This window comes from Gopherus flavomarginatus, chromosome 12, assembly GCF_025201925.1.
Source record: "Gopherus flavomarginatus isolate rGopFla2 chromosome 12, rGopFla2.mat.asm, whole genome shotgun sequence".
NCBI classification, from domain to species: domain Eukaryota; kingdom Metazoa; phylum Chordata; order Testudines; family Testudinidae; genus Gopherus; species Gopherus flavomarginatus.
This window is the reverse complement of record NC_066628.1, coordinates 49,019,256-49,044,398: the sequence shown is the minus strand read 5'-3', so window position 1 is coordinate 49,044,398 and position 25,143 is coordinate 49,019,256. Positions and strand designations below refer to the sequence as shown.

Sequence of the window (25,143 nt, the reverse complement as noted above, 5' to 3'; positions counted from 1 at the left end):
AAATTAATAAGGCAGCTGCGCTAACAACTAATGATAATGGCAAAGTCATTAAAAAAAGATTCTTTACATGTTTTTAATTACAGCAATTAAGGGAAGTCAATAAAATATCTCGCCTCCCTCCCCTCTTTCTCACACACCCTAGTTTACTTCTATTTTTTAAAACTGCTGTAAATTTCCAGAGTGCAAACAGCTGAGCAGTAAGAAGGCAGAGTGAGACTCTGACCTTGCCCTCAATGCCACAGTCATGAGTCGGCTCGAACCCTCCACACAGCTGGTTTTTCGTAGAATCTCAGGGCTGGAAGGGACCTCAGCAGGTCATCTAGTCCCACCCCCTGCTCAAAGCAGGACCAACCCCAACTAAATCATCCCAGCCAGGGCTTTGTCAGGCCTGACCTTAAAAACCTCTAAGGATGGAGATTCCACCACCATCTGTGGGTCACCCCAACGTGCTATTTCATTGTGGCGCCTGGCCCCCAGTGTGCTGGGTGCTGTTCAAACCCAGGACAAAGGGACGGTCTCTGCCCCAAAGCCTTTCCAGTCAAAGTCAAAGACATGAGACGAGGGATGGATGCAGACAGGCGGCTGAGGGGGCACAAAGGGTACTGGTCAACGTGTCAGGCTGTGGTCTCTGCGCACCAGCAGCTGAACCGTGGCTGAAGTTTTGTGTCGGCATTGCAGCAAAGGAGAATCTAGCCCTGCCACGAGTAGGAGACAAGGTGTGGCAGCTGAGCAGCAAGGCTTGTGCTGCCCCAGGCAGCACAGGCGGCCAGGACAGCCACGTTGGCCCTGCTCGGGATGGGGGCGAGCGGCAGGCACACGCTGTGGCAAGGAGACGGACACAGACAGTTCCCTCCTTGGCTCACGCTCCGCCGTTGGGCTCCGAGAGCACCTTGCCAGCTCCCCGCCGGCCCTGACACCTTTGTCTCTGTTTGCTTTCCAGACATGGGCAGCTTCGAGGAGAGCGAGACGCACCAGAGCGTGTCCCACGGCGAAGCGGCCGTCATCCACGCCCCCCGCATTGCCAGCTTCCCCCAGCCCCAGGTCACCTGGTTCCGGGACGGCCGGAAAATCCCCCCCAGCAGCCGCATGTGAGTCAGGCCTGGGCCGATCCCCAGCCCTGGAGGGACGCCTGGGGACAGAGAGGAGCCGCTGACTCTAGGGAGGCCAAAGACAGGTGCCCCGGTGGCCCAGTGGCACCGGCTGGAACAGGACGGGGTGAAGGTTTGGGGCCTGCTGCCTGTGGGGGATTGTCGTGGCTTTTGCAGGCAGGGGGTCATCTAACTAAATAACCCCCTGCAGAGCAAGGCAAGCCCACCCTGACACATAAGGCGACTTCCCCCCAGGCTGTCCGCACAGCAGTACTAGGCGAGGTCCAGCCGGGCACTAGGGCAGCGCTCACTCTGCATCCTATGGCGCCCCCCTGCAGCAGCGCGGCCCCGCAGGGCACGCTGGGGGCAGGAGTAGCGTACCGAGCACACTGGGACGGCGGTGTGGAGGGAAATCCCAAGCCTTCCTCCTGCACGTGTCCATGCACCAGCTTCTGTCTCCTCTTCCCCGTCTGCCCCCTAGCATCACCCCTCTGCCTGCCAAGCGCCAGCTGCACATCAGGAGACACAGAAACCCCTGAGCACGTCCTCCATCGCCTCCAGAAGCCCTGTACTGCAGCTTCCCTTGGGGGAGTGTGCGCTCCAGTGTGTCTTCCCCTGGCGAGCAGCCTTCTGGGGAGCCAGCCTGCCTACCAGCCTGCAGACCAGCCCCCCGCCTCCTCCCCGGGCTCTGTGCGCTGATTCTATTAAACGCCTGCTCCATCACCCTGCTCCTGGCAATTACAGCAGATTAATATTCATGGCGAAGTTCAAAGGGGTCCTTGGGAGCGAATCGGCTGGTGCCTGCGGGATGGAGATAGGGATCTGATGAATGCTATCAGGCTGGCAGAGGCAGGCCAGGGTGGCATGTAGCCAGCAGCCCTCGGAGCCCCCATCTGACCAGGAAATTTGGCTTCCTGCCCCCTGCCTGGTGATTAGCAGCCACTTATCAACCCACTGGCCATGTTGTGCCCACGCCAGGATGAGCACGGAGTGGGGAGGGGAGCAGCCGGGGATGGGTTTGTTTATTCGTTTATTTATTTGGGATTGATTCACTTTTGTCTCCTAATTAAATGATCAGGCGGCTGCAGGAGCTCAACTAACTAACTAGAGACTCTTGTCTAGGAGAGCAGGGAGAGGGAGGAAATGTACCCATGGCAACAATGGGTACCGAGGAGACACAGCGCTTCATTTATTTAGTGCAGGCTGGCAGTGATGGAGCTGCTTATGGTGACAGCTCGCATCCCAAATACAGAGGGTTCTCCCCATTTACCTTCCCCTCAGCTCTCCCACCCCTTACCAGTCTTCTGTGCCCCTGGCATCTTAAGGTGCTCCTGGTTCCTTCTCCACTTCCAGACAGCACCTGCGCCGTGCCACTCTCTGCAGGGTGTGCAATGTTATTGTTTTACCTGGGGCGTGGAGGGGTGCCACACCAGAGCCGCACCCACACATACCCCGTGACCCACCAGTGGAGCAGCACTGGGGCTGAGGGTATGTCTACGCTACAGCAGCACGGCTGCAGCGTCGTCCTGGCCTGAGAGCAGCTAGCACTGTGTCTTGCGTTGTTTGCATGCAGGACACAGACTGACTGACGCTTTCCGTTTGAAATTGGCAAATACGTGAAGGGTTAATTTCCTTTAAATGGAGTCACCTCTGAGGCAGCAGCCAGTCGCCTCAGGCACTGGGCTGTTCCATACAGTCACTGCAAAGCGGTATCAGTGCGAAGTATTTATTATTATTGTCATTACATTCCTAGAGCCCCTTTCATCCCCAGGATTCCAGGGGACTTTAGAGTCTGGTCTTAAAGCCATCACGGCACCCCCACAGGACAGCAAACAGCCACATGGCGTGCCGGCAGGAACCTGGGAATATGGCAAAGGGGCTGAATGCTCCCGGGGAAGCCCGGAGCAGAACAGAACCAGGCCAGGACACTAATAACCCAACTGCAGCAGCACAGCACCTCCTAATGGTGCATCAGGACATTGCTCGGAAAGTATTTCAGAGCAAAGAGCACCCCCTGCTGACGGACCTGTGGAGTGCTGGTTCTTCCCAGGAGAGGGAAGGGGATAGTCCTGCGAAGGGAAGCCACGTTCCTTTTGACCTCAAAGTTCTCTGTAGCGATTGGGTTCCCAGTGCTTGGCAACCCCCCAGTCCTGGGCGCCTGCTCGCTGAGGTCCCCTGCCTTTGGGTTAGCCTATCCCAGCATACATCAGAGCCCAGCAGCCTTCCGCAGCTGGGTGGGATTCCCAGCTGTGATGGCTCCATCCCGGCCGACCCTGAGTGCAAAGAACGAGTTGGCCCAAGCTCTCTCCGGCAGCCCCAAGGTGAAAGAATTAGCCCAGGCTGGTCAGTCTAGGGCTGCCACTTTTGTGGGATCACACTTCTCACCAGCTCAGCTGGCACAGCTAACAATGTGACGCTCAGATTATTTAGGGCTGCCACCCCATTGTCATGCGGGTTCTCAGCCTTGAGACACACTGCTGCTGCTATGCCATGACATGCTGCTGCCTCCCAGCATGTGACACATTGTCACCATGGTGCAGGGAGTTTGTCGTGCATGACAGGGTTACTTGGGTCCAAGGGCTGATTTAAAGTCTGGGCATCGTAGTCTGGGCCACAGCTCCTGGAGTCACACGATGAAGAACATCTATATTTTCTAGCTCTCATGTGCGCAAATAAAAGATTGAAAATGTGAATTGAGCATGACTATTGGTTGCCTGAGTCTGCAGAGAGCCTGAAACAATAGCTCCAAAAGCTTCATTCATCTTAATTCTGAAACGTTCTGCCACCTCAAGGAGAGGTGGGGCCACAGCAGGGGGGTGGAGCCATATGGGGGTGTATCTGCATCCCTGGATTGTGCTAAATTGTGAGTCAGGCTGCTTTGAGATCAGGCAGACAAAGCACTGTTTCCTGGACCATCTGTATTTTGAGGCCACAGTAGGGCATCTCGGACTTCTTTCACAGTCTTTCAGACGCGTGTCAGACGTCCCGATCCCCGCTCCCGCCAACCCGACTGCAGGGAGGCAGAGACATTACTGTAGCTGTTTATTGGAGAGAATCCGTCCAAACCCTGCCACGCTCACCTAATGGGAGAAAGCGAAAAGAACTCGACTGGATTTGTCCTTGTTAAACTAGCATTAAGGATGCTTAACAGATGTCGCGGGCCCATCACATTAGGATCCGGAGATAGACTTGACAAACTAATTGTTTTGTTTGTCATTGAGAAAATGAATTTAAAAAAAAATGCAGGAGCCAGAGAAAATGAGAGAGGGAAAGCGCTGGCACTCACACAGGCTGGAATAGTCTGCTGGAAAAAAATGACTCCCTCTCCCCACACAGACAGATACATTCATAGTGAGACATGTGTTGTCCCCTGGGCTAGTCTTTAGGAAAGATCACTCTCATACCAGCCTCCACTCTGCTTGTGTGCTTACCTACCTAACGCGCACACACACGGGTAGCAGCGAGGCAGCGCACAGCCTCAGCCATGCTCATGTACATGGTGTGTGTAAACATACATACCAATATTGCATGATACAGCCATGCACGCATGTAATCGTTCTGGATTGCATAGCCTATAAGACACACACATATGGGGCACACAGGTAGACACATTCCATACACACACACACACGGGTAGGCATGGGTAATGGCCCCTCTGCTCTGGGCATCCCTGGGGTTTGAACTCTGAAGCCCAAAAAGCCTGAACATCTGCTGCTTTAGCTAAAGGAGCACCTCCGCTCACTGGCAGCTGTAGTAGGCGTATAACTTCTTATGCCGACTAGCTGCTAGAGGAGCCACATGCTCCCAGTGTGCATTTCACACTCCCATGTGTGGATGTAGAAATACTTACACAGTGGACACACACTTGTCCCCATGTCTCTGGACCAGAGATACACACAGAGAGAGAGAGAGAGAGAGGTGGCAGCAGCATTGGGCGCCATCAGCCCCAGCGAGCTGGAATTGAATTTGTAACCCACATTATGTGGGAATTGAACTGGTCTCTTTTCTATTTGCAAAGCAGGATTGAGGAGATAAAACTCCTTTATCTCATATTTAATGGCAAAGTATATTCCTCAAACCATTTTATGTTTCCAGCAGATTAGATCATTGGGTAAAAAAAGAAAAGAAAAACCTATTAATCGGCAACTGTCCGATCTGCCGCCCCCCTCCCTCAATGCTTAGGCACTGGGCAACATAAAGACAGACGTGATCAATTGTGTAAATTCTGCTCGTTGTCCAAGATTAAGGGTTTTGCAGGCTCATTAATTTGTGGCTTCCTGTGCTGCGCTCGGCACCTGCCATGGTGTCTTACCCTCTTAGTGAAATCCGCAATGGGAGAGTGTGAACCGAACCTGAGCTAGGCTCTGAGCCGCCTTCCCCACCAGCTCCAGATCCGAATGTCCGCAGGGACCCCTGTCCAGAGACAACCCTGAACTGGCCCTGGACCAAAGGTCCCTGAACTTGAGGGCTGCACCCCTGCACCCTTGCTCCCCGTGGCGAGTTCGCTGCTCTCACGCTGTCTCCTCTGCACTGCCCTTGCCAGAGCCATCACACTGGAGAACACCCTGGTCATCCTGTCGACGGTGGCACCCGACGCCGGCCGGTACTACGTGCAGGCCGTGAACGACAAGAACGGAGATAACAAGACGAGTCAGCCCATCACTCTCACCGTGGAGAGTAAGTCCCGGATCCCGGGGGGCGGGAGCGGGGGGGTGAGGGGGGGGGTGTAAAGGGAGCTGGTTGGAGCTTCTGGAGGCCGCTCCAGGGGCTTGTTCCTCAGAGGAGGAATCCAGGAATCGCAGGGAAAGAATATGTGCCCTGCTTGCTCTGCACCGCCTGGCACATGGGTCCCAGGGCCAGATCCAGGGGGCGGGGGGGTTGGCATTGGGTTGGATCTGCAATGTCCAGACTTGCTGCAGTGTGCTCGGGGGGCGGGTGCAGCCTGAGAGAGAGGAGAAGCAGGGGGTGACTGTGAGGCCACTCAGAGGCTTGGGGTAGCTTTTGTGTGCAGGTGGGCAGATGTGTTTGGGCAGGCAGGTGTGCACCGGCTGGCATGTGTGCACAGGCAGGTGTGTGTGCAGGCAGGCGGATGTGCACCGGCAGGCGTGTGTGCATGGACGGGCATGTTTGTTCGGGTGGGTATGTGTGCACGGGCAAGGGTGTGTGCCCAGGCAGGCGGGTGTGTGTGCATGGGCGGGTGTGTGTGCAGGTGGGTGGATGTACTCTGGTGTGCGGGTGTGCACCGGTGAGCCGGTCTGTGTGCATGGGCGGGTGTGCACAGGCGGGCTGTGTGCACTGGTGGGTGTGCTCTGGTGGGCAGGTGTGCACCGGCGAGCGGGTCTGTGTGCATGGGCGGGTGTGCACAGGCTGGCTGTGTGCACTGGTGGGTGTGCACAGGTGGACGGGTGTGCACTGGCGAGCAGGTCTGTGTGCATGGGCGGGTGTGCACAGGCTGGCTGTGTGCACTGGTGGGTGTGCTCTGGTGGGCAGGTGTGCACCGGCGAGCGGGTCTGTGTGCATGGGCGGGTGTGCACAGGCTGGCTGTGTGCACTGGTGGGTGTGCACAGGTGGACGGGTGTGCACCGGCGAGCAGGTCTGTGTGCATGGGCGGGTGTGCACAGGCTGGCTGTGTGCACTGGTGGGTGTGCTCTGGTGGGCAGGTGTGCACCGGCGAGCGGGTCTGTGTGCATGGGCGGGTGTGCACAGGCTGGCTGTGTGCACTGGTGGGTGTGCACAGGTGGACGGGTGTGCACCGGCGAGCAGGTCTGTGTGCGTGGGCGGGTGTGCACAGGCTGGCTGTGTGCACTGGTGGGTGTGCTCTGGTGGGCAGGTGTGCACCGGCGAGCGGGTCTGTGTGCATGGGCGGGTGTGCACAGGCTGGCTGTGTGCACTGGTGGGTGTGCACAGGTGGACGGGTGTGCACCGGCGAGCAGGTCTGTGTGCATGGGCGGGTGTGCACAGGCTGGCTGTGTGCACTGGTGGGTGTGCTCTGGTGGGCAGGTGTGCACCGGCGAGCGGGTCTGTGTGCATGGGCGGGTGTGCACAGGCTGGCTGTGTGCACTGGTGGGTGTGCACAGGTGGGCGTGTGTGCACCAGCAGGCGTGTGCACTGGACTGGCTGGCATGTGTGCACTGGCAGAGGGCACGGGTGGGCGTGTGTGCAGGCAGGTGGGTGTGTATGCACTCTCTCCTGTCTGTGTAGAACAAGGGGACGGTGATGGGCCCCCATGCTCAGCCTGGCATTAACCAGGGCTGCTCAGGGATCAAGGAAGGCTAAATGGTGACGCTGGCTCTGTAGTGCCGTCAGTGCTGGGGCAGGGGGGAGCAGCCGGCCCCAGAAGGTTTACCAGGGCTTTTCACGGATGGGGCGGTGGGGCTGCAGCTCGCTCCCTACATTCTTTGAGGGAATTGCTACCTGCTAATAGCTCTCCTGGCTTCATCAGAGCCCCCTCCTATCCCATAGCTCCCCACCCAGGAGGGTCCCCACCACCACCACAACCCCAATGTCTCCAGGCCATTCTACAGGGCTGTCTCTGTGCATCTGGCTTTCTGGCCCCCGCTCCCGTTGGCTCAGGCCCAAATTTAATTTGCAGTAAATCTCTTCAGAGGCTCCAACTTCTGCTGACTTAACAGCTCAGCCTCCTTGAAATTTATTTCGGCTCTTTGGGCCGTGCTGCAGGAGCCGGCAGGCACTAATTATCTCACCAGCCCAGTCCCCTCCCCATACACCCTCCCTCCGCCACAGGCTCCCCGGGCCTCCGCATGGCACATCCCCTGCCCTGGCCCTGGAGATGGGGGCGGACAGCAGCAGCTCTGGGCAGCGCCCCCTTGCAGAAAGGGCTGCAGAAAGTCCCTGCCCTGTGGCTTTCATGGGTTTTGTTGGTTCCACCCATGAGGGGCTGTTGGCAGGGACTGGGGCTCTGCATGGGGCAAGGACTCCCCATGCACCGGTGCAGCTCCACCCCACTGTGCAATTCCTGCCCTGGGCTCTGCATCTCAAAGGCTCTGCCAGTGCCCCTCAATCCCGACCCACAGCCCCTGCTTTCCCAGGCCAGTTGTGTCAAGTGCAATGAGCACTGGGTTCCCCTTTGACCTCACCTGCCCATGGCCCTCCCTGACCAGCGTGGCCCCTGCCACAGCCACCGAGTGATCCATCCCCCAGAAAAAGCCCTGACTTGGTACAAAGCGCCTGCGCAATCTCATCCCTTTGCTCTCTCCCTCCTGCTGTTTGCTCCGCGGCCGCTTTATGGCTTCCCTTGTTGGGCTTTATCTGCCCGGCCCGGCCTGGTGCACCATTAATCCATCGTACTGTACTGATGTGTCCTGCCATGTAAATAAACAGCGCCAAGGCCTGTTTATGGATTCAGCTAGATCAGCAGCTTTCACACCAATCCCTTTTTACAGCACCTACATGAGGGTTTTTTATCGTCGCAATTATTTTGCCTTCTACACTTCCCCACTCCCTCCTCTGCCGAAGTCGCGGGCGGCACAGGGCTGCCGAGATTACCCCAGGGGCGTGGGGGATGGATGCTCAGTGCCCTCCGGGGCTCGTAGGGACCATGCGGGAGGATGGGTTACAGAACCCCCTGAACTCTTTCCCACGCAGCTAAGCACTCGTGGCATCCCCGACCAGGTGGGCACAGGACCCCCGTGTCTGGGCAGCTGGTGGGCCAGGCCGTGATGGAGAGCAGGTGGGTGCCAGCCCTACTGAGCTGGGAGTTGGCGTGGGGCAGAGCAGAGCCTTGCTGAGCCTGGGGAGGTCTCCGAGGTAGGACTGCAGGGCTCCGACAGGCTTGCCAAAGCTCTGACTCGCCTGCTGCCTGTTCCCAGTCATGGAAAGCACAGCCCCCTCCCCCTCGACTCTCACGGCTCGCTGGCCCTCCATGCTGGTGCCTGGCCCCTCCCCGCGAGCCCCATCGACCGAGGAGGCAGGCGCTTTCTAACAGCTTGCTCTACCACCTCGGCTCCCCTTAGATGTCGGCGGCCCGGCCGATCCCATCGCTCCCACCATCATCATCCCGCCAAGGAACACCAGCGTGGTGACCGGCACCTCAGAAGTGACCATGGAATGCGTGGCCAATGCCAGGTGGGTAGCTGCCCCCCAGGGTCCCGGGGGCTGGACTCTCATCTGAGGCTACCCTTGGGGCAGATCCTGAGCAGGCTCCTCTAGGTGTGGGGTGGGGTTCCTGGCATAGCAATAGTGCCGCCCCCCATCTGTGCTGCCAGCTGCCTGGGGGACCTCTGTTGGCATGGGAAGCTGGCCCAAGATGCAGAGGGTGGGCCCTGCCCAGGGTGGGTGCCCTGGTGCTGGGTGATAGGGGGCTCTGCTGAGTCAGGTCTGCTCTGCCTGCCCTGCCCCATAGCGAGGGAGGTCCCTGGCTGGGCCCAGAGCCTCTGTACCAGGAGAGCACTCGAGGGATTCAGCTGCAGGTCAAGACCGGCTCCAGACCCACCTCCCGCTGTGGGGGCGGGAGACAGCCCAGTGACATGGGCAGGTCTCTTGCTGTGGTCGTGGCCAGAGACTCCCCTCAGGCTTGGGGTCCCCTTCTGCTGAGCCCTGCAAACGTAGAGGGACCAGATCCCTGGCCCAGAGCTGCTCTGAAACCTCCCTCCCCCTAGGACGCCTGGGTCCCTGTTCCCCTGCAGGCTGGCAGATCTGGTTGCAGGAGCAGAGTGGGATCTGGGATGGGTGGAAGGCAGGGGCTGTGTCTGGGTCGGCTCTCCCATGCTCTCCTCACCCCCCAGGCCGCTGATGAAGCTGCACATCGTCTGGAAGAAGGACGGGGCACCGCTGTCCAGCGGGCTCAGCGACTACAACCGCCGGCTCACCATCCTCAACCCCACGCTGGGCGACAGCGGGTACTACGAGTGCGAGGCCGTGCTGCGCAGCAGCAGCGTGCCTGCCGTGGCGGAAGGGGCCTTCCTCGCCGTGCTGGGTAAGGGCCCGGCTCTCTGGCGGCCCAAGCGAGTCTGGAGAGGTCCTGTCTTGCTGGGTCACTGTACAGCCTGCATGCACCAGAGGAGCTGAGGCAGCCTGGCCAGGCTCCTGCCATTGCTCCTTCTGGGATCTCAGTGCCAGGGGCCTGTGGGGAGGAGCGTATCAGCCCTAGCACCCGGGCTGTGAGTTGAGGGCTGCCGGGCTCTCTCTGCCTTGGGCGCGCTCCAAGGGGGTGGGGCCCCCCGCAGCCTCTTCGCTGCCTCCAGCACCCTCCTGCGGCTCAGCCAGGGCCCCTCCCGTGGCTGGGGCCCATCTGAGCCAGGCCCTGGGGGTGCCCCTGGCTGGCTGCTCGTCCAAGGGCTGGGGAGAGGGCAGCAGGCTGCTCCGGTTGTTCCTGCCTCTACCTCTGGGGGTCTCGTTGCAGAGCCGCCCCAGTTTGTCCAGGAGCCGGACAGGCATGTCACGGCCGAGATGGAGAAGGTGGTGACCATCCCTTGCCAGGCCAAAGGTAATGTGTCTCTCCCCACCCCCGGCACCCTGCTGCTTCCCAGACCCGGGGTGCTCATGTCTAATGCTGCCTCTCGGGGGCGGGCTTTGGGTTGCAGGCGTCCCGCCGCCAGCCATGGCGTGGTACAAGGACGCGGCCCTTCTGCAAGTGGAGAAGCTCTCTCGGTTCCGGCTGCTGGGCGATGGGAGCTTACAGATCAGCGGGCTGGTACCCGATGACACCGGCATGTTCCAGTGCTTCGCCCGCAACGCCGCCGGCGAGGTGCAGACCTCCACGTACCTGGCAGTGACCAGTAGGTGCCAGCTCTTAGCCCTGCAGGCCAGGGAATAGCGCCCAGCAGTGGGCCCAGGATTCTCGGGTCCTGAGCCCATCGGTGCCTAGTGCCAGCCCCTCGGGCGTGGCACAGGCTGGGAGCCCAGCAGGGATGGGCCAAGGCTGCCCTGGCTGGGAGACCTCCAGAGTATCTAGCTAGGCTCTGCGGGGAGTGGGGTGGGTGACTCTCCCCTGGCAGTCAGTGTTGACCCCAATACCCCAGTGTGGCGCTAGGGGGCGCTGTGCTGTGGGGAGCCCCAGCAGGAGGCGCGGACCCCAATGCCCCAGTGTGGTGCTAGGGGGCGCTGTGCTGCAGGGGTGGGGATCTCAGGAGGGGGCGCTCTGGCCTGGCAGTCACTGCTGACCCCAATACCCCAGTGTGGCACTAGGGGGCGCTGTGCTGCAGTGGTGGGGATCTCAGGAGGGGGTACTCTCCCCTGGCAGTCAGTGTTGACCCCAATACCCCAGTGTGGCGCTAGGGGGCGCTGTGCTGTGGGGCGTCCCAGGAGGTGGCGTGGACCCCAATGCCCCAGTGTGGCGCTAGGGGGCGCTGTGCTGTGGGGAATCCCAACAGGAGGCACTGACCCCAATGCCCGAGTGTGGCGCTAGGGGGCGCTGTTCTGCAGTGGTGGGGATCTCAGGAGGGGGTACTCTTCCCTGGAAGTCAGTGTTGACCCCAATGCCCCAGTGTGGCGCTAGGGGGCGCTGTGCTGTGGGGAGCCCCAGCAGGAGGCGCGGACCCCAATGCCCCAGTGTGGTGCTAGGGGGCGCTGTGCTGCAGGGGTGGGGATCTCAGGAGGGGGCGCTCTGGCCTGGCAGTCACTGCTGACCCCAATACCCCAGTGTGGCACTAGGGGGCGCTGTGCTGCAGTGGTGGGGATCTCAGGAGGGGGTACTCTCCCCTGGCAGTCAGTGTTGACCCCAATACCCCAGTGTGGCGCTAGGGGGCGCTGTGCTGTGGGGCGTCCCAGGAGGTGGCGTGGACCCCAATGCCCCAGTGTGGCGCTAGGGGGCGCTGTGCTGTGGGGAATCCCAACAGGAGGCACTGACCCCAATGCCCGAGTGTGGCGCTAGGGGGCGCTGTTCTGCAGTGGTGGGGATCTCAGGAGGGGGTACTCTTCCCTGGAAGTCAGTGTTGACCCCAATGCCCCAGTGTGGCGCTAGGGGGCGCTGTGCTGTGGGGAGCCCCAGCAGGAGGCGTGGACCCCAATGCCCCAGTGTGGTGCTAGGGGGCACGTGCTGCAAGGGCTGGGATCTCGGGGGGGGGGTACTCTCCCCTGGCAGTCAGTGTTGACCCCAATGCCCCAGTGTGGTGCTAGGGGGCACGTGCTGCAAGGGCTGGGATCTCGGGGGGGGGTACTCTCCCCTGGCAGTCAGTGTTGACCCCAATGCCCCAGTGTGGTGCTAGGGGGCACGTGCTGCAGGGGCTGGGATCTCAGGAGGGGGTACTCTCCCCTGGCAGTCACTGCTGACCCCAGTGCCTCAGCACAGGGTGTGGAAGATGCTGCCTGAGGATACAAGGGGCACTGCCGGCCCTGAGCACAGTGCCACTGAGATCCCCAGGTGCCCCTTCACTCCCGTCCCGTGCTGGGCAGTGCTGCCCCACCCGTCGTGCAGCGTCGAGGGAAGGAGGCTGCCAGACAATTGCGAGAGCAAAAGCCACTGGGGTGCAGGGCCTCTCTGTGGGCACCGGAGGGTGCTCAGGGTGGCAGTGGATCCCAAGCCTCTGGCATGGGTCAGCCCAAGGACGAGGTGTGGAGAGCCCGAGCGGGCCAGGGGCGGCTGCAGCCTGATGGTAGCCACTGGGTCACCCCAGAGCTGGGCCGCAGGAGCCGCTTCACAGGCTTCTCCATGTCTCCTCTGCTCAGGCATCGCTCCCAACATCACCAAGGGCCCCCTTGACAGCACCGTGATCGACGGCATGTCCGTGGTTCTCAGCTGCGAGACCTCGGGGGCGCCACGGCCGGCCATCACCTGGCAGAAAGGTAAAGGGAGCCACGGGGAGGATGGGCCATACCCCAGCGCTGCATCTCTGGGCACAGTCACCTGGGGTCCTTGTAGGGCCCAGAGCTGTGGGCACCCCAGCCAGAGCCCCACCCCGTGGCAGAGCCCTCCTGCTGCCTCATGCATCATGTGCTCCCTCTCATCCCCATGCAGAGCCCTCCCTCACCTCCCAGCTGGCACCTGGCCATTCTCTCAGCTGCCCAACCTCCTGCTGCCGAGGGCAGTGCCCCCCTTCCACCTGATCCCCACCCCACTGCTGAGGCTGGCCCCCCCAAGGGGGGAGAAGTCAGAGGGTTAATGCCAAGCCAGTGCAGAGGGTGGTTGGGATCAGCATCCCATGTGCTGGGGGGGAGCGGTGGGCATTGGTCTAGTGTGACCTGGGCAGGGCAGGGCATGCAGCCTGGGGAAGGAGCTCGGGGCTAGGAGCTGCATTCTGGTTCCTCCTGCCCCCTGGCTGGAGCTGAGGGAAAGAGTGGGGAGAAGGCAGTGCGTGTTGCCCCAGTTCATTGCAGCTGGCAGCTCCCAAAGCTCTGTGCCATGCCCCTGAGCCAGAGGGCATGGGGGGGTGTCGGTGCCTGGGCAGAGCCTGTGGGGGACTGAGCTGGGCTCTCACTCCCCGGGCAGTGCCCTGCTTGCCCCATAACATCGGGCACATGGCAGCCAGGCCGGGTCCCTTTGCTGCCGCACCCCCGACGTGTACCGCTTCTAGGAGCAGCGTCCGGAGCTGCGGAGTCTTGCCCTGTCCCCGACATGCCAGGCTCACCTACCCCCTCTGGGAGGACAGCTCCAGGTTACGCTGCTTCCCCCACAGGCCCCCGTCACTGCCTTGTCAAAACCTGCCCGGCGCCCGCTCTTAGAGCCGCAGCGCTGCTTGTGGGGAGGTTCTTGCTCCCTAGACGGGGCAAAGCCTGTGCTGTCTGCCCCCGGCTGAGTGCCTGGGAGACGGGCAGTGTCTCCTGCTGGCATTTCCAGCCCAGGCCAGGGGCTCGGCTCGGTGAGCATGAGGTTGAGGGGCTGAGAGCTTGGCTCAGAGCCAGGCGTGATGGACCCTGCCCGGCTCCGTCGATGCCCCTCAGTCTGCAGCCCCCTCGTTCTCCCAGCCCTGCAGGACTCTGCAAACTCATGTCACTTGTGAGCAGGCTGGTTTGCAGGCAGGTCTCCTGGCCCTCTGGCTCCTTCCCCATCTGGCTCGGGAGCGGGGCGTGGGCGCTGGGTTGGCTATGGGCACCAGGCTCTCCCTGGCCATCGCTTCCTGCGGATGACGGAGCTCTCCCCTCTCCCCACAGGGGAGCGGATCCTGGCCAGCGGCTCGGTGCAGCTGCCGCGCTTCACCCTGCTGGAGTCGGGCAGCCTCCTCGTCAGCCCCACGCACATCACCGACGCCGGCAGCTACACCTGCTTGGCCACCAACTCCCGTGGGGTGGACGAGGCCTCTGCAGACCTTGTCGTGTGGGGTAAGGCCGCTCTGCCCCTGCTGGCCCCCGCCCCATCAGCCCCCGCTGGGCCCCAGCCAGACCCAGACCAACGTCCCCAGCACCCAGCGCGGCACGGCTCTCACCATTGGGCCCGGTTTCCCCAGCGCCCCCTGCTGGCCCCGTTGTGAGGCTTACGTGGAGCTCGACCCCAGGCCCCTGGCATGGCAGCGCGGAGCGCAACCCCCTCCCCCTCCCAGGCTGTGACGCTCTCTCCCGCCCTTCGCCCCAGAGAGAGCCCTGCTGGAGCTGGCCCCCCAGTTGGCGGAGCCCCCCCACATTCCCACAAGTGGGGGCTGCTGCTCACTATGTGTCTGTTCCCCAGCCCGCACCCGCATCACCAGCCCCCCTCAGGACCAGAGCGTCATCAAGGGAACCAAAGCCTCCATGAGCTGCGGTGTCACCCACGACCCCAGCGTGGCCGTCAGGTACGTCGCCTTGGCTTAGCAGGTCTCCATCCTGGGAACCCTGGCTCCCAGAGCTCCTCCTGGAGCTCCCTGGCAGGGCATCCAGGGGCTCCCAGGCCTGCTCTCTGAGCTCCCTGGCAGGGCGTCCGGGGGCTCCCAGCCCTGCTCCCGGAGCTCCCTGGCAGGGCGTCCGGGGGCTCCCAGCCCTGCTCCCGGAGCTCCCTGGCAGGGCGTCCGGGGGCTCCCAGCCCTGCTCCCGGAGCTCCCTGGCAGGGCATCCAGGGGCTCCCAGGCCTGCTCTCTGAGCTCCCTGGCAGGGCGTCCGGGGGATCCCAGCCCTGCTCCTGGAGCTCCCTGGCAGGGCATCCAGGGGCTCCCAGGCCTGCTCTCTGAGCTCCCTGGCAGGGCGTCCAGGGGCTCCCAGCCCTGCTCCCAGAGCTCCCTGGCAGGGCGTCCGGGGACTCCCAGCCCTGCTCCCGGAGCTCCCTGGCAGGGCGTCCAGGGGCTCCCAGCCCTGCTCCCGGAGCTCCCTGGCAGGGCATCCAGGGGCTCCCAGCCCTGCTCCCAGAGCTCCCTGGCAGGGCGTCCGGGGGCTCCCAGCCCTGCTCCCGGAGCTCCCTGGCAGGGCATCCAGGGGCTCCCAGGCCTGCTCCCGGAGCTCCCTGGCAGGGCGTCCGGGGACTCCCAGCCCTGCTCCCGGAGCTCCCTGGCAGGGCGTCCAGGGGCTCCCAGCCCTGCTCCCGGAGCTCCCTGGCAGGGCATCCAGGGGCTCCCAGCCCTGCTCCCAGAGCTCCCTGGCAGGGCGTCCGGGGGCTCCCAGCCCTGCTCCCGGAGCTCCCTGGCAGGGCGTCCGGGGACTCCCAGGCCTGCTCTCTGAGCTCCCTGGCAGGGTGTCCAGGGGCTCCCAGCCCTGCTCCCGGAGCTCCCTGGCAGGGCATCCAGGGGCTCCCAGGCCTGCTCTCTGAGCTCCCTGGCAGGGCGTCCAGGGGCTCCCAGCCCTGCTCCCTGAGCTCCCTGGCAGGGCGTCCGGGGGCTCCCAGCCCTGCTCCCGGAGCTCCCTGGCAGGGCGTCCGGGGGTTCCCAGCCCTGCTCCCGGAGCTCCCTGGCAGGGCGTCCGGGGGCTCCCAGCCCTGCTCCCTGAGCTCCCTGGCAGGGCGTCCGGGGGTTCCCAGCACTGCTCCCGGAGCTCCCTGGCAGTGGAGGAGGTTGAGGGGTCCCAGCCCTGCTTCCAGGGGGGTGGGCAGGGACTTTCCCATTCCCCCAAGCAGGGCAGAGATGCAGTGGGTGAATTAACCCACCCGTCCCCTTAGTGCTGGGCAGGTGGGAGCCAGGGGACCCTCCCTGCAGAGCCAGAGACCCCAGCCCTGATGGATCCACACCCCTGGCCCTGGTTGACTATCTGATGGGGGGATAAATGCTGCCTTGCTGCGGGAGCCCCCCCTGCTATCTCGGATGCCCCCCCACACCCAGCTTCCTGAGCTGTGGCATTTCAGCTCTGCACCACCACCCGGTGCCCGACCTGGGTACAGCGCCTGCAGGAGGCTGCGAGCTGTGCCATGCCCCTGCCACCCCTGCTCCCCCCCGCCCCGCCTGGTGGCTGAGACCCAGGCTGGCGGGTTGCTCTGAGTGAAGCCAGCATGCATGGGGCAGCCCATGCACCACGTCCCGCCGGGAGACCAATAGGACTCCTCCAGAGCAAGGGCCGTCACTGCGTTACAGAGAGACAGGGCGGGGTCTGGGGGCTATGTGGGGGCTGGGACACCTGGGTTCTCCCCCAGCTGTTGGAGGGGAGTGGGGTCTGGTGGTTGCCTCAGGGGGGCTGGGGTCAGGACGCCTGGGTTCCATTCCCAGCTCCAGCCCTGAAGCCCGTGGTGGCCTTGCGGCAGGTACATCTGGGAGAAGGACGGCGTGCCCGTCAGCGTCGACGGCATCCCGCGGCTCCGGCTGGACAAGGAGGGCACCCTGCACATCTCCCAGACCTGGTCCGGGGACATTGGCACCTACACCTGCCGGGTCCTCTCCGCCGGGGGCAACGACTCCCGCAGTGCCCACCTGCGCGTCAGGTGAGGAAGCCTGCTGGCCTAGGTACCCCCCGCGTGTCCGCCAGGGACAGGAATGCTGCTGGGGCTCATCCTCCCACCTAGACACCCTCCCGGCTTCCTGCCATGGCATCTCCCCCTTCCTCCTGCCCGCGCACCTTGCCTCCTCCTGCCACGGGGTCCCCTCCCACCACGGCATATCTTCTATGGCATCCCCCTGCCCACGTACCCTGCCTCCTCCTGTCACAAGGTCAGCTCCCACCACAGCATATCTTCTATGGCATCCCCCTGCCCACGTACCCTGCATCCTCCTGCCACGGGGTCCCCTCCCACCACGGCATATCTTCTATGGCATCCCCCTGCCCACGTACCCTGCATCCTCCTGCCACGGGGTCCCCTCCCACCACAGCATATCTTCTATGGCATCCCCCTGCCCACGCACCCTGCCTCCTCCTGCCACGGGGTCACCTCCCACCACGGCATATCTTCTATGGCATCCCCCTGCCCGTGCACCCTGCCTCCTCCTGCCACAAGGTCCCCTCCCACCACAGCATATCTTCTATGGCATCCCCCTGCCCACGTACCCTGCATCCTCCTGCCACGGGGTCCCCTCCCACCACGGCATATCTTCTATGGCATCCCCCTGCCCGCGCACCCTGCCTCCTCCTGCCACGGGGTCCCCTCCCACCACGGCATATCTTCTATGGCATCCCCCTGCCCACGCACCCTGCCTCCTCCTGTCACAAGGTCCCCTCCCACCACAGCATATCTTCTATGGCATCCCCCTGCCCGTGCACCCTGCCTCCTCCTGTCACAAGGTCCCCTCCCACCACAGCATATCTTCTATGGCATCCCCCTGCCCGCATACCCTGCCTCCTCCTGCCACGGGGTCCCCTCCCACCACGGCATACCTTGTATGGCATCCCCCTGCCCATGTACCCTGCCTCCTCCTGCCACATCATCCCCTTCTCCCTTGCGATGGGTTACCTGAGGCACCCTGCAGCCAGGCCGTAGGCTCCAGAGCCCCTGTGCCGTGGCAGCCCGGCAGTACAGGCAGGCTTGCCCTCGCAATGCCAGACCCAACCTGGATGAGCTCCCGTGACCCGCCCCAAACGCCCTCAGCTCGCTGCCCCACCTCCTCCCTGCCTGCCTCCCCCCCTCGCCAGGGCAGTGTCCCCTCTGAAGCTGTCCCACTGTTTCCAGTGCTGGTTTCTGCTCCCCCTCCAGGCAACTCCCCCATGCCCCGGAGAACCCGGTGGCAACACTGAGCCCGCTGGAGAAGCGTTCCATCAACCTGACGTGGGCCAAGCCGTTTGACGGGAACAGCCCCTTGCTGCACTACATCCTCGAGGTCTCCGAGAACAGTAAGGCACCCGCCACTTGCACCCCGCCATGGGGCGCTGGGAGCGGGGCACCGGGGCTGGCGAGCTGGCACAGGCGTGGGTGGGCCTGGTCCGCCCAAGTGGGCTCCCAAGGAGGGAACCTGCAAGGGGCAGGGGGAAGTCCAGCTACCAGTGAGTGTGCAAATGGCCGCACGCCGCTCCCTGGTTTGTGTCACTAACTGCACACCATCAGGACGGGGCCTGGGTCTTGCCCTTGACACGCCAGCGGCTTTGCTTGCAGCACATCGTGCAGAGTGGCTCCTGACAGCCGGGAGCCAGCCGGGGACCCCACGTGTCCTGTGCAGCCAAGCAGCGCAGGGGGTGCCAGGCCAGGGAGTGGGGATGGGGCCTATTGGCGACTGAAAGGACCATGTTTGCCCCCTAGCCCTGTGCCGGCTCTCCGCTCCACCCCTCCCCTCTCTGCCCTGCAGATGCCCCCTGGACCACCCTCATGGCCAGCGTTGACCCCGAGGCGACCTCCGTGGTGGTGCGAGGCCTGGTGCCCGCACGCTCCTACCAGTTCCGCCTCTGCGCTGCCAACGACGTGGGCAAAGGGCAGTTCAGCCAGGACACCGAGAGGTAAGGCAGGGCCAGGCAGCCGCCTGCGTGGCCCAGGAGCTGGCCAGGGCGGGGTGGGGGGGCCTCACTCACGACCTTCACTGCCTCCCCTCCCAGGGTGTCCCTGCCGGAGGAGCCCCCCACTGCACCCCCCCAGAACGTCATCGCCAGTGGCAGGACCAACCAGTCCATCATGATCCAGTGGCAGCCACCTCCTGAGAGCCACCAGAATGGCCTCCTGAAAGGCTACCTCATCAGGTAGGCCACTGGGGGGGAGCCGGCCCTCCCCACCCGGCCGGTCCCCAGGGCAGCATCTGCCTGGCTCCCACCAGGTGGGCCTGATGGAGCCAGAGGGGGCCTGGCTGCCCGCTGGCCTGACTTTCCCTCTCCCTGCCCCCAGGTTCTGCCTGGCCGGCCTGCCCGTTGGCTACCAATTCAAGAACATCACCAGTGCCGAGGTCAACAACCTGCTCCTGGAGGATCTCATCATCTGGACCAACTACGAGATCGAGGTGGCGGCGTACAACAGCGCCGGCCTGGGGGTCTACAGCGCCAGGGTGACCGAGTGGACCCTGCAGGGAGGTGGGCGAGGACGGGGGGGCTTTCCCCAGCTCCGGGGGAAGGGCACTGGGTCTCCACTGGCCCGGCTGTGGGGTGCTGAGTCCCGGGGGATTCGTGAGCCCGGCCTCAGCTCACAAGCTGCTGGGGGCCAGGTGATCAGAAGTGGGCTCCAGACCCAGATCACCAGCCTGCAAAGCAGCATTTGGCAGGCTGAATGGCAGATACGCTGCTGGTCCCCGGAGGGGCCTGGGCAATGTCTGCTGCAGGCAGCACCCCCTCCACCCCCGCCTCCCGAGCGAACCTGCTCTGTGGCTGGGGGAGAGGTGGGGCCGGACTCTGCAGTGCCCCTGTCCCCAGGGAGGTTTCAGAGCTCACTGTGGGGGAGGAGAGGCAGGAGTGGCGCCAGGGTTTTTGGCGCCCTGGGGGGGTCCTTCCGTGCTCCCGGTCGTTGGCAGCAATTCTGCGGCGGGGGGGTCCTTCCGCACTGCCGGTCTTCGGGGCACTTTGGCTGCGGGTCCCGGAGCGAGTGAAGGACCCGCCGCAGAATTGCCGTCGAAGACCCGGAGCGCGGAAGGACCCCCCGCCACCAAATTGCCGCCGAGGGTGGCAAAATGCCACCCCCCCAAATCCTAGTGCCCTAGGTAACCGCCTAGGTCGCCTAAATGGAAGTGCCGGCCCTGGGAAGAGGGTTAGCCGTGGGGCGGAGGGGAGCCCAGCCTGCCACTCCCTGCCTGCCCAGTGTCCCAGTGCCATGGCTGGGAGGGAGGCTGCCTGATGAGAGAGATGCTGCCGTTCCCAGTGCCCCTGGCCACAAGCCCCAGGCCCAGGCAGCACCTCCATCCCACACAGTGTCCCCACCCCCGTGCTAAGCCTGTCCTCCTCTCCTGCAGTTCCCACCGTGCCCCCGGGCAACGTACAGGCCGAGGCCACCAACGCCACCACCATCCGCTTCACCTGGAACCCGCCCAGCCCCCAGTTCATCAATGGCATCAACCAGGGCTACAAGGTAAGGGGGAGGCGGGGGAGGAGAGGGCACAGCTCCAAACCGAACACAGGGCATAGGATGGCACCCACTCCTTGAGACACCCACCAGCAGCACAGGCCTCAGGGGGGTAGGAAACCCAGCGTGGAAGAAGGGCCTGATCCTGGGAGGTGCTGAGTACTCTCAGCTCAGTCCCTTGGCCAATACATTCCTTTCTTCTCACACATTCACACTTAGCTACAGCTGGTCCATGTCTCATTTCCTTCCCCCTCTGGGGTGAGAGTGAAACAGCATCCCCCTCTCCATGGGTCATCCACTCGCTGGCAGCAATAGCAGGTTGTTATTCTCAGTGTGAGCCAACTGCTACAGGGTGGGCCAGACACACTGTGCCCATGTGTTGCAAACACTCAGGGCTGTACTAAGAGACCCTAATCCATCTTTGCTCTGAGCTGCGGTTCGGTGGATTGATTAGTGAGAAGGCAATGTTTACGGCTCAGCTTCCCCAGGAACGGCACCATCATCTTGGATTCTCCGCCGGGGGGGCAAGCCGGCAATGTGAATAAAATCCACAGCATCTCTGCTTAAACCCTCATTTCACACTTGTGGCCTCAAACTTTCTAAACCTCTTTTCCGAGGAAAAGTCTTCCCAGACCCGTAACAAAAACGGCTTCCCTTTGCATTTACAAACCTTCAAAGCAGGTATTCGAATTGAGTCGAGCCTGACCATTAAAATAATATTTACTAAGATTTAACACTTACACAGAACCTCAGCCTCCAGTGCTCTGTAATTCATTCCAATTTACATTAATTACTTTGAATTAAAATATTCTACTTGTTTCTTAATCTGCTGCAAAGAAGTTCAGGAATTTAATTGCCAACAAATGAGATAACCAGAGTAAGCAGGATATTTAACATACTTATTAAATGCCACTTAGTATTTTTGATTAGTATTTTAGGGCCTAATTAGTAGCTAATTAAGTTGCTATAGGCTATCTTCCACGGTCCCAATTTAATGCCTAGACGTCCCTTCTAAATGTAACACCATAGCAAAGCAGGCTATTGTGCATTGTTATCGGGGGAGTTAATCACAAAGCAGTCTATTGTTCTGTATGGATAAATACAAACGCTTATTAAAACACATCAAGTGTTTGCTTTTCGCCATTAATTGATGTTTAATCAACACCGAATAAATGAGAGGCTTTGAATGAAAAGCTGATTTGGAGATGCACTGGAGGGTTTGCATTGTCTTGAAGAGAAGTGTGGGGAGACGCCCCTGCCCCAAAGGAAATCTCTGTTCCCTTGGGGAAAGCAAAGACTTCCCCCACAACTTGTGAGTGAAAAGGTTGTGGGAATCCAGTACACAAACACCTCAGAACTCAGCTTGTTGGCTGGGGGCCATACACGGCCGGGAGCCTGGGCCGTTTGTAAAGCCAAGTTGCTAAGCACTCTGAGATTGGCACCTGCCACAGCAAATCATAATAATACAGAGGCTGGTTTAAAAATGCTGTTTGTTAAAGTTTAAAAATCATATATTCAAAAATAATCACACACCCCCAACGCGACCTGTGTTGCTAACAACTCCTTTGATCGTTGTTTAAGCATCAGATTTACCTTTTCCCTGCTTTCTGGTCTGTTTTATGTTTTGCCTTTCACTGAGCCTGGGCAATGAAAGTAGTCAGGCCCCTTGCCCTGGGTGAGTCTCCTACCAGAGCCCGATGCTGCAGTGCTTGGGGGCCAGCTAAACCCAGCACTGGGAACGTTTCCACTGATATTCCAAAGCCGCTCCGTTCCCCCTCCACACATCCCTTCTGGCCTTTCTGACAGCGCCCCGTGATAGCTAAACTCCAGCATCCTGGCCGGATGCAGGAGCAGGTGGGGAGAGTGAGCTGAGTTCAGAGGAGATCCAGGATCTTAGGGCTGTGACCCTGTTGTTCTGCCCCACTAGCTGATCGCATGGGAGCCGGAGCAGGCGGAGGAGGTGACCATGGTGACGGTGAGGCCCAACTTCCAGGACAGCATCCACGTGGGCTACATCGGGGGCCTGAAGAAGTTCACGGAGTACTTCACCTCCGTGCTGTGCTTCACCACGCCGGGCGACGGCCCACGCAGCCCGCCGCAGCTGGTGCGCACCCACGAGGACGGTACGGGGAGGCCTTGCATTCCCTTGTGACACAGAGTGGGGCGCGCAGCCCAGCTCCCAGGGGCACCTGCAGGGCCAGGAGCCTGGGCCCTAGAACCTGCCCCTACTCCCCATGGGGGTGTCACAGAGTTACCGGGCGATGCTCTGGAGCTGCTCCCCACCAAGCCAGGCAGGAATTTGGGGAGCCTCCTCTCCCTTGGAGCAGACTTGTTCAGGGCAAGAAGCTCACACGTCTTCACCTCCTGGGTCTCTCCTTGGAGCATTCAGCATCCTCTGCCCCTCCGTGCGCTTCCCACAGCGAGTCCACCCCAGCGGGGTCCTGGGGAAGCCACCGGGTCCTGCACCCCCACTTTACAGTCAGACGTGACTCTCAGCCAGCCAGTAACACAGAGGTTTATTCGATGACAGGAACAGGGTCTAAAACAGAGCTTGTAGATACAGCGAACCGGACCCCTCGGCTGGGTCCATTCTGGGGGGCAGTGAGCCAGACCCCCAGGTCTGCCCTCCACTCTTGACCCCAGCCAGCTCCAGACTAACAACTCCTCCCAGCCCCTCCTCTCTCCTCAGCCCCTTTCCCGGGCCAGGAGGTCACCTGATCCCTTTGTCTCCAACACCTTCAGCTGGCACCTTTGCAGAGGAGGGGCCCAGGCCATCAGTTGCTAGGAGACAGAGTGTCAGGCATTTAGGAGCACTGGTCCTTTGCTCTGCCAGATACATAAGAACTGCCATGGGGACACTGAGGCACCAACACAGTATTCAGAGAAAACATTAAGAACATTCCCAGTTCGTCATAGCGGGAGACCCCCGCTCGCTCCAACTCCCCATGGGGGAGACCCCAGGGAGACCCCCATTTGCTCCAACTCACTGTGGGGGAGACCCTAAGCAGACCCCCAGTCACTCCAGTTCACTGTGGGGGATGCCCCACAAGACCCCTGTTTGTGCCAATTCCCTTTGGGAGCTACCTTGGGGAGACCCCCGCTCACTCCAACTCACCTTGGGGGATACCCCGGGAAGACCCCTGCTCGCTCCAGCTCAGCATTCGCTCTCACTAGCCAGTGCCCTGGGGAGACCTCGGCTCACCCCGGCTCACCTCGGCCTGGCTACACAGGGAGTGCTGAGATGTGCACTGCTTGCTCCGCTCTAACTCTTGGCATTGGGGTTTTTTGGGCAGCGCCTGGCCCCGTGGGGCACCTCAGCTTCAGTGACATCCTGGACACGTCGCTGAAGGTCAGTTGGCAGGAGCCCCTGGAGAAGAACGGCATCCTGACAGGTAAGGGGCTTCTGGGGGACTGCTTGCCGGACCCTCCCCCAGCCCAGCTGAGCTGCAGCCTGGTGCTGCCCAGGGCCGCAGTCGGGAACGCACTCTGTGCCGCAGGACAGTGCTGTCTCCCCAGCGCCTTCCTTCCCACATGCGGGGCCCTGGGGAGACAGGCCCCTGCCATTCTCCTAGGGTGCTTCAGTTACCCATCTCCACCCCGCTTCCCTCGGCCCCATCCTCCGCATCCCAGCCACGTCTGGCTCCCTCCACGTCACGGCGTGCCAAGGAGGCGCTGGTGTGGCCGGGGCAGCGCCCTCTACACTGGGTGGATGTTGCTGTGGACGATGGTGGAGAAATGGCTGCGTGGCAAACACTCGGTGGAGAATTCAGGGCAAGAGCCAGTGGGTGGGACCTTCCTAAACCTCCAAGCGGCTTGAGCATCCCACTCCTGGTGCCTGAACCGCAGAGGGGTGTGCAAGCGAGGAGTGTGGGGCAGAAGGGACCAGCATTGGCTCAAGGAGCTGGCTCTGCCCTTCGGCCTCTGGCTAGTGGCCCCTTGCATCAGGCTGTCAGGCTGCTGGGGGGATCTGGGAAGTGAGGCCCCTCTGCCGGCAAAGCATGAGGGTGGCACTGCATTGGCTGGGGCCCACGCACTGGCCTGGGGAGGGGTGCAGGCAAGTTGAAGGGTGTCCCCTCGGGGGTGGAGGGGGAGGTTCCCGCAGTGGGGGACTGGTTGTGACCCACCCATGTGCCTGTGGCTGGCTCGTGTTTGCAGGCTACCGGATCTCCTGGGAGGAATACAACCGCACCAACACACGCGTGACGCACTACCTGCCCAACCTCACCCTGGAGTACCGTGTCACCGGCCTCACCGCCCTCACCACCTACACCATCGAGGTGGCCGCCATGACGTCCAAGGGGCAGGGCCAGGTGTCCTCCTCCACCATCTCCTCCGGGGTCCCTCCAGGTAAACCCTGCTCCTGACCCCCTTCTGCTCCCATCACCAGCCTCCCGCTGGTTTCCGGCAGGCCCAGGGTGGAGGGCACCCCATGAAGAACGTGCTGGGAGCGGGTCTGGAGCAGGGGGTGAGGCTAGGCCCGAGCAGCACAGAGCAGGAGCTAGCTCTTTAGCAGCTGTTGACCAGGCCTGGCTACTCGTGCTGGGGGTGACTCTGCGCTAGAGCTGCCGGGGCGTGTGCATGATGCTCCAGTAGCTGCCCCATTCTCCCCTACGGCCTCCCCCGACTGCTGGTGCGGGTGCCCAGATGTGGGCACTGATAAGAGGGGGAAGGCCAGCCACACTTTCCTCCCCGCCCCGCGACAGGATGTCCCTTCCCATCCTGTCCTCTCCCTGCAGAGCTCCCCGGCGCGCCGACCAATCTGGGCATCTCCAACATCGGCCCGCGCTCCGTCACGCTCCAGTTCAGGCCAGGCTACGATGGGAAGACTTCCATTTCCCGCTGGCTGGTGGAAGCTCAGGTGAGGGGTCTCTGGAG

The 25,143-nt window shown here is 62.0% G+C and overlaps 1 protein-coding gene across 5 annotated transcripts in view; it reads left to right on the top strand.

Moving 5' to 3' along the window:
- Positions 1-25,143, top strand: part of SDK2 (sidekick cell adhesion molecule 2) — a 173,229-nt gene that overhangs the window by 119,799 nt on the left and 28,287 nt on the right. For all 5 annotated transcript variants that reach the window (XM_050920798.1, XM_050920797.1, XM_050920795.1 and 2 more), the window contains exons 4-22: positions 941-1,088; positions 5,632-5,765; positions 9,062-9,173; positions 9,833-10,023; positions 10,450-10,533; positions 10,631-10,825; positions 12,714-12,830; positions 14,136-14,303; positions 14,647-14,749; positions 16,615-16,791; positions 17,995-18,131; positions 18,581-18,728; positions 18,825-18,965; positions 19,108-19,289; positions 20,159-20,274; positions 22,196-22,391; positions 23,562-23,660; positions 24,424-24,615; positions 25,005-25,126. In XM_050920798.1, the coding sequence (XP_050776755.1) occupies positions 941-1,088; positions 5,632-5,765; positions 9,062-9,173; positions 9,833-10,023; positions 10,450-10,533; positions 10,631-10,825; positions 12,714-12,830; positions 14,136-14,303; positions 14,647-14,749; positions 16,615-16,791; positions 17,995-18,131; positions 18,581-18,728; positions 18,825-18,965; positions 19,108-19,289; positions 20,159-20,274; positions 22,196-22,391; positions 23,562-23,660; positions 24,424-24,615; positions 25,005-25,126 (2,762 nt within the window). The remainder of the gene's footprint in view (positions 1-940; positions 1,089-5,631; positions 5,766-9,061; positions 9,174-9,832; positions 10,024-10,449; positions 10,534-10,630; positions 10,826-12,713; positions 12,831-14,135; positions 14,304-14,646; positions 14,750-16,614; positions 16,792-17,994; positions 18,132-18,580; positions 18,729-18,824; positions 18,966-19,107; positions 19,290-20,158; positions 20,275-22,195; positions 22,392-23,561; positions 23,661-24,423; positions 24,616-25,004; positions 25,127-25,143) is intronic.